At 33.4% G+C, this 7,700-nt stretch overlaps 1 protein-coding gene across 1 annotated transcript; it reads left to right on the top strand.

Annotated features, from left to right (window-relative positions):
- The first annotated feature begins 589 nt into the window (after window positions 1-589).
- Window positions 590-3,254, top strand: LOC140037011 (uncharacterized). Its single transcript, XM_072080510.1, has 2 exons — window positions 590-1,053; window positions 1,747-3,254. The coding sequence occupies exon 2, from the start codon at window positions 1,752-1,754 to the stop codon at window positions 2,769-2,771; it is 1,020 nt and encodes a 339-aa protein (XP_071936611.1). The 5' UTR covers window positions 590-1,053; window positions 1,747-1,751; the 3' UTR covers window positions 2,772-3,254.
- Window positions 3,255-7,700: the final 4,446 nt, after the last annotated feature.

The following is a 7,700-nucleotide window of genomic DNA, read 5'->3' as shown; positions in this document are numbered from 1 at the left end:
TCAAGGTAATGTCTATGAAACACTTGGGATAGGTAAGTCACTTCCATTTCTTACATCATTAGATCATTTGGCTTTTGCTATAAAGTCACCATTTAATGATCCACCACGTCCAAAAATGGTGGATTTTTCGTTAACTAAGCCTCCTTGAAAAATGAGGTGATATAGTCAAGTTAATGACTATAAAGAAGCGTTAGTTGGGAGACAACCCAACGATTTCTTGTTTTTAGTAAGTTTAAATTGTTTAATTAGTGTTTTTGTGTGTTTTATAGGGGGCAATGGCAATGGCTTATGCAAATGGCTTCAAGTGCAAAATAGCTTATAAGGAAGCAAAAAGGGAGTTTTCTTGATCCAATTCATGTATTTAAAGTACTTAATTCTAAAGTTATATTGATGCATGTTTTCATGTTTCAAGGTGCAATTGGTTGAGAAAGCACATTTTTCATGTTTAAGGTGAGTTTTTCTTGAAAAAATTGAAGAAAGTTGAAAATTGGGTGAGTAAAAACCTTGGTAAATGGAAAAACGGAAGGAAAAACTGCAGAAATAAAAAATTTCTGCAGTAAATCCGGCCAGGAATCCAGCCAATTTTTGGCCGGATTAATGGCCGGATAGTCAGGGGAGGCGGAACAAAATTTTTTTTGCCCACTGCCTCATATCCGGCCGGATAGGCATGGTGTTTTAAAAAAAAAAAAATTTGCTTGGCCAGAATCCGGCCAGTGTTGCGCAATAAGGGGAATCCACGCACGGATTCCCCAATTTTCTTCTTTCTTTCTTTTTCAACCTTCACACACACTCACACATAAAACACACACTACTCCTAAAATCCATCTTTTCACTCTCAAATCTTCAAACTAAATACACCAAAACACTTCCCTTTCCCTTGTGAGTTGATTTCATAGTGTAAAATCCTTCAAAAACAAGTTGTAATTCGGATTTGAGTTTGAGAAGAAACAGGGGTTTCAAATTTTGAACTCTTCATTTGGGGCCAAATTGGAGTGAAATTTTTGGGGGTTTCTTCACCATTTGCATCATCAATCATCTACCAACAAGTTTGAGGTAACAAATCTTCACAAAATATTTTCATTTGAATTTTGCCAATTTTCACTTTTTTCTATTTTTGGGCAATTTCGAATTTTTTTCATTTGGTGAAGTTTGATGCTTTTTATTATGTTTATTAAGCTTATTGATGATTATTGGTGATGTTTAACTCATGGGTTTGTGATTATTTGGTGAATTTTGCAATTTTTAGCTAATTTTGAGGATTAATTTGATTTGATAATTATTAGCTAAATTCTTGAGCTAATTGGATTAAATAAAAATGTAGGAGATTAATGGATTGTGCTAGGATATTTACATGTTAAATTTAGGCTTAATTTGCTTATCCTTTGAATTTTGGCATGTTTATTCTAGAAATTTAGGTGAAAAGTAGAATTAATGACCTTTTTAAGTTTAAATTCATGGTTAAGGTGTTATTAACACTTAATTAGGTCATTTGGGAGTAGTAGTGCATTTGTTTAATTGCTTCCTCTAATGGGATTTATATGCTTCAATTTGGAAAAAATGAAAGGAGCATTTGTGGTTGAGAATCAAGTGTAATTCTTACTTATGGTGTCAATTGTTAATTATTATATAAGTAAGTTGATAAGATTGTCTAATTAAAGATAAAGGGGTAAAAGTAAATGAGTTTTCATTATCTTTACTTAGCAATGTATCTATTAAATAAAGTGAATGTTTAATTATTGAATTTAGGTATAATGGCTCGCACTAAGAAAGCCGGTGTGAAATCTCCTCCCCCTAATAGGAGAGAAGAAGCTTCGACGTCTAGACCACCACGCATGAAAAGAAAAGCAAGTCGACATCTAGTGCTTAAGGACGAGCCATCCTCCGGAGAGGAGACTCAACTACAAGAGGAACAAGAGGCACAAGGGGAACAAGAGGAGGAAGTCTCATATGATAAGTCGCGCTTCACCTCCGCCGAAAATGAAGCCTGGTACAATGCTAGGAGGGGAGCTAAGATATTGATGGAGAAGTATGTCACTCCGGATGTTGAGGAGGTATACCATCTCAAGGCCTCCTTTGCCAAATTGGGATGGAAAAACTTCTTTAACATCCCAAATTTCTATTATGAGGAGCTTGTCCGAGAATTCTATGCGAATGTGGAGGACAAGAAGGTTTTTCACTACGACACGGAAGTGATTACCAGTACAGTACGAGGGAGAAAAGTTCAAGTCCATAGAGCTGATTTGGAGCGCTATCTTCATGTTTCGGATGTGGGGTATAAGGTAGATTTGAAGAAAGCTTTCAAACCCAATGATTTGGACTCTTGGAACATGCTAGAGGCACTTGTACGCTTGGGGGTTGAGTACAAGGCTACTCGGAAGACCGGGCGATATTCAGTATTGACTTCATCATTTCCAGAATCGCAACGTCTTCTAATTTACCTGTTTGCCTTCAACATTATTCCGAGGGCAAGTGGAACCAATGAAGCACGCACAAGTGATATCTATTTCTTGGATAAAATAGAGCATGGCTTAGGAAACATCCAAGGCATTCCATTGGGAAACATTATCACCAACCACATGTGGGTTGTGGTTCGCAGTAACGACATCAAACATGCCTTCCCATATCCTCGGTTCTTGACCTTTGAGTTTCAAAGGGTTGGAGTGGATTTTTTTAATACTATCCCTACAGGTCTCAAGAAGAAGGATGTCTTTACACTGGATTTTTGCAAATTTATTTTGAAGAGTAAAGACATAAGTGGTCCCTCGACTTAAGGAGGTGCTCAAGGAGACATTCGGCACGAGGAGGAAGCTGAAATTGAACGAATTGAAGAAGTTCAAAGGGTTGAGATGGCTACCCCACCGGTCTCAACTGAGCCATCTTCCTTACGTCGTCCATCTTCATCTCAAGACACTCGGTCATTTCTGAAGAAGATAATGGATAAACTGCTTTGCGTCGAGATTGAGGTGAAGAAAAGTCGACAAGAGAACAAACGGAACTCCGAGCGTCTTCGTCGCATTGAGACCAAGCTGGGTATTGAAGCTCCTTCGACTCCACCCTTTTCACCTGACCAAGCGACTACTTGAGGGAGTGCTCGTCACCATTTGACATTGCCGCTGGCTTTTATTTTATTTTCCGTAGTGCTTGTGTTGTTTACTTTTTAGTAGTTTTCTTATTTTTTTGTGAGAACTAATCCCAGTGATCTTCATCTCTGTTGTGGTTTTAATGATTTCAGACTTCTTAAGGTTGGAAATTCATCACTTGGCCATGGATTTGGATAGCGTAAGTTCATATGAGTAGTATTTTCTTTACTCTTTATTTATTTTCCTTTTCTCATATTGAGGACAATGTGAAGTTTAAGTGTGGGGGAGGAAAATACTGGACTTGCATTTACTTACCATGTGATGATATTTTGTGAATCTAAATGTTTAGAAATGTTGGAATTGTGTTTGAGTTATTTGCCATGTGGATAATTGCTTGAAATTGGGTTTGTTGGCAAAGAGTTTTGTCCATTTATAAGGGGAAACTCCGTCAAAATTTTTCTCAAATCTTTTCTAATATTTCACTGTGGCCCAAAAATTCTTCAAATTTGTGCATTCTTATTCCAAAAGGGCTAAATTGTTCCAATCTTAAGTGTTTGATTCTTCCAATTGTTGAAACTTTATGTGTATTTTGGAAGGTTTAGTCCTCATTTGACTTGAAAATGGTTATTATGCAATTAGAATTTTTGCATTTTAGAAAGTATGTTTGGTAAAGTGAGGAAAATTATGTCTATAAATTTTACATGTTTAATGAGATTTCTTCTCTTTACTTAATTTTACAAGTGATTGATATAGTCGATATTGTGATTATCTAAGGTGTTGTTTCTGCAATGAAGATTGAGATTTAACACTAGTTCAAGAAGTGCTAAACATAGGGAGTACACTCACGAAAGTAGAGGTGCACCTATGTGATTTTTAGTGATTCATTTCATGTAATGTCACTGAAGAAATGAACTTGTAGCTAATTTCATAACCATGAGAATAGGTATGGATTAGTTATAAGTATAATTGATTCACTACGAAAGTAGGATTCAAATGCAAAAGGAAATTACACCATAACTAGCCTAGATGTAGTACTCAAGGATCCAAATATAGCACTTGCATGAGTAGTTAGGGATACCACAACCTAAGGAGCTTTTATTTGTTATTTTGTATAATTTCAGTAGGTTAAATTTGTTATAATTCATTGATAGTCTAAATAATAGAGAAGCTTTAGTAATACCGGTAATTGTTCACTCTTCCCTGTGGGATCGACCCGATATATACCCTAAACTACTAGTTGACCTGTATACTTGCAGTGAACGGGTGTAATTCGGTTTTTTTTTTAACTTGTACATATATGTAAAATACCCGTCAATAATAAAGTGGGATTTTCTTCTTTTTTTGAGGGTAAGTGGGAGGTTTTTAACCCGTGGTCTCCAACTTACAATCTTTCCCTCCTTACCCCTTACCTCTTACCCCAACAAGGTAAATGATTAATCATTGTTAATAGGAATATTACACCTAAAACATGGAACAGTTTAGGATAAGTTGTTGTTAAAAAAATAATTTAAATCTAACTAAATAAATTAGGACAATATATGCACAAGACAGAAATATGGGACATCCACTTAGCAGAACATGGAAATAACCAACTCAATAACCTATGATATAGGGAATTGAACATCATTTTATTATACAAATATGGGTAAAAAACAAAAAAGCCCCCTGTGATAAACCCAATACACAGAAAAGCCCCCCATGGTTTCAAAATATACAACACGACCCCTCATGCTTTGAACTAAATTGTAAAGGTGACGGAATCCGTTAAACTTAACGGAAATGGTCAAAATGACCAAAATACCCTGATATAATTCAACAAAAAAACAGCTCAAAAAATCATTTATTTTATTTTCTAAGTAGAGAGAATTGAGAGTTAAGGGGTAGAATAGGTATATTTGATAAAAATTAGGTATAAAATTTTTTTTTTAGGTTCCAATATGTCATTTCCGTTAAGTTTAACGGATTCCGTCACCTTTACAATTTAGTTCAAAGCATGAGGGGTCGTGTTGTATATTTTGAAACCATGGGGGGCTTTTCTGTGTATTAGGTTTATCACAGGGGGCTTTTTTGTTTTTAACCCTACAAATATATGTGATGTAATTAAGAACGAAAATTAAGGATAGCAAAGTGGAGAGTGGAAGGACATTTAAAAAAGAAAGAACGAAAACTAAGGATCGCAAAATGGGATTTTTTTTCTTTTTTTGAGGGTAAGTGGGACGTATTGAACCCAGGGTCTACAACTTACAATCTTTCCCCCTAACCGCCAACAAGGTAATTGATTAATCACTGTTAATAGAAATACTACACCCAAACATGGAATAGTATAGTATTAGTTGTTGTTAACAAAAATAAAATAATTTAAATCTAACCAAATAAATTAGGGGAATATGTACACATGGCAGAAATATGGGACATCTACTTAGCAGAATGTGGAAATAACCAAATCAATAACCTACCAAACAGGGAATTGAGCATCATTTTATTATACAAATACATGTGATATGGTAGGGCATTTTACTACACCACAATTTTTAAAACCTTATTACATTATTTTCCCAAGTGCTTGGTTCGTTTATTGAGTATAGGAATAATAGGTGTTGATCCCACAAGGACTTAGAAATTGGCAATTACTTGATTTTAATCACTTACTTAATTAGAGCAGAAAATTTTCTCTGAAAACGCTTTCCATGTGTATCCGAAAACTTGATAAAAGTTGAAATTTACTTAAATACAAGTTTTTCTAAATTAAAAATCCCATGAATTAAATTGAATAAATAAATCATTTGCATTGGCATATCTTACATGGACATCCACATAAAAAGTGATACATCGGTGATTAAAAACCAGTAATATAAAGTTTTTTGCGTTATTAAATTTGTCAATTATGTAGCTTTAAAAAATGGAAAATAGTTGAAGAAAGTAAAAAGGGAGAGTAGAAAACATATAAAAATAAAACAAAAGAGAAGAAAATAAAGAGAGTTTCTTTCAAAGAGTATAGTCGCAGCTTTGATCATACGCTTTGATGCAGCTGCATTTGGAAGTGGAAAAATTTTTATTGTAGAGGTAGCTAAATATTGATTATTTTGACATCTTTTGTATTTCTAAGGAGGTAAGATTTATATCTCCCTCATCTTTTTTCTTATGTTAATGAAATTTAGGGGTGGCATTTCTCCCATATATATTGAGTTTGCCAATAAAAAAAAGGAAAAGAAAAAAGGATTACTTTGGTGTTAAAATTAAAATAAAAGGACTTGGATTGGGATTTTCTACAAAAAAAAATTTTTACGTTTTCTGTAAATACATTTTACAATCATCTTTTTACCTCACATTTATCAAATCACTACATATAGTATATTTTCCTACAAAAAGTCCTAAAAATAGCAATCCAACCGGGCCTAAAAGATCAGGAACTAGAGCTGCTTTAGATAAAAAGTTTGAGGAGCTAGATGAGCTACTTGCCCCATTTTTTCTTGTTTTAGTCACAGAAATGTTTTTAGATTCCGTACAATTGGATGAATTTGAATCCAGTTTTACTAAATTGGACGAAACAAGCGATGTTATAAGTAAGCCTGTGAGCCGAATTTTCAGATTCGGCTCATATAGTTAATACCATTTTTGGGATTCGAGTTATAAGTTTTAAATTGATAAATATGAAACTCATACTTAACTCACAAAATATTCGAATTTTGAACCTAATTCAAGTTTAACCCAAACTTACTTATTACTCCTTAATTTCCTTAATATAATTACTATAACTATTAAGTTCTAAACCTAATCTAACATCCATAGAACTACAACATTAAAACTATATATGAACCAATAACAGTTTGTTAAAAAATATATAAACCAAGAATTTTTCAACAATATTATATCCAATTAGATCAAAGTACATGGAAAATAATAATAAAACATGATCAATAGTCAATACATCTTTAAAGATTCTCAATTTGCTCATACTAAGATTTGTCTTTCTGAATATTTTGATATAATTTTGTATATTTAATATTTCTTATATATATTAATATATTTTGATGCATAGCTCATAAATATAAAGCATTAATATTATATATTTAGATATATATATATATTAAAATATGAATATATTATATATAATTATATATATAGATGCAAATTAAAGGGTTGAACCTATATCGAGTTTGAACTTAATAAAGTTTAAATTCAACTCACATTTAATTCAGATCTAAATTTAGCCCAACTCAATAAAAGGTCAACTTCATGGGGCTTTTATTGGCGCGAGCGAGTTAAATTCGAGTTGATCCGACCGTTGACAGTTGTTCTGAATATTCTTTAGGCTTGATATTGGAAACTCCACCTTGAGAACCATTCGCATATCCTCTCAGGCCTCTTTTAGATTTTGAATTGGCTACCATAAAAGGAGAAATTTCATTTCTACCCCAAAAGGAGGGGAAAAGTAGAAAGTAGTGCATGAATAAATGAATTCACCGTTTTTGATATCAACATTAATGAAATTAGCTATGACAAAATCCAAGTATACGTAAAGTGATAGGACATGCTCACAAGAAAAGATTATTTCTTGACGGCATATCGTTTTATGCAATTTGGTTTTTTACACTACAAATCAAAAAATGCTAATGAGTT

This window comes from Coffea arabica, chromosome 2e (assembly GCF_036785885.1).
Source record: "Coffea arabica cultivar ET-39 chromosome 2e, Coffea Arabica ET-39 HiFi, whole genome shotgun sequence".
In the NCBI taxonomy this organism is placed as follows: Eukaryota; Viridiplantae; Streptophyta; class Magnoliopsida; order Gentianales; family Rubiaceae; genus Coffea; species Coffea arabica.
This window is presented reverse-complemented; position numbering and strand designations above follow the sequence as displayed.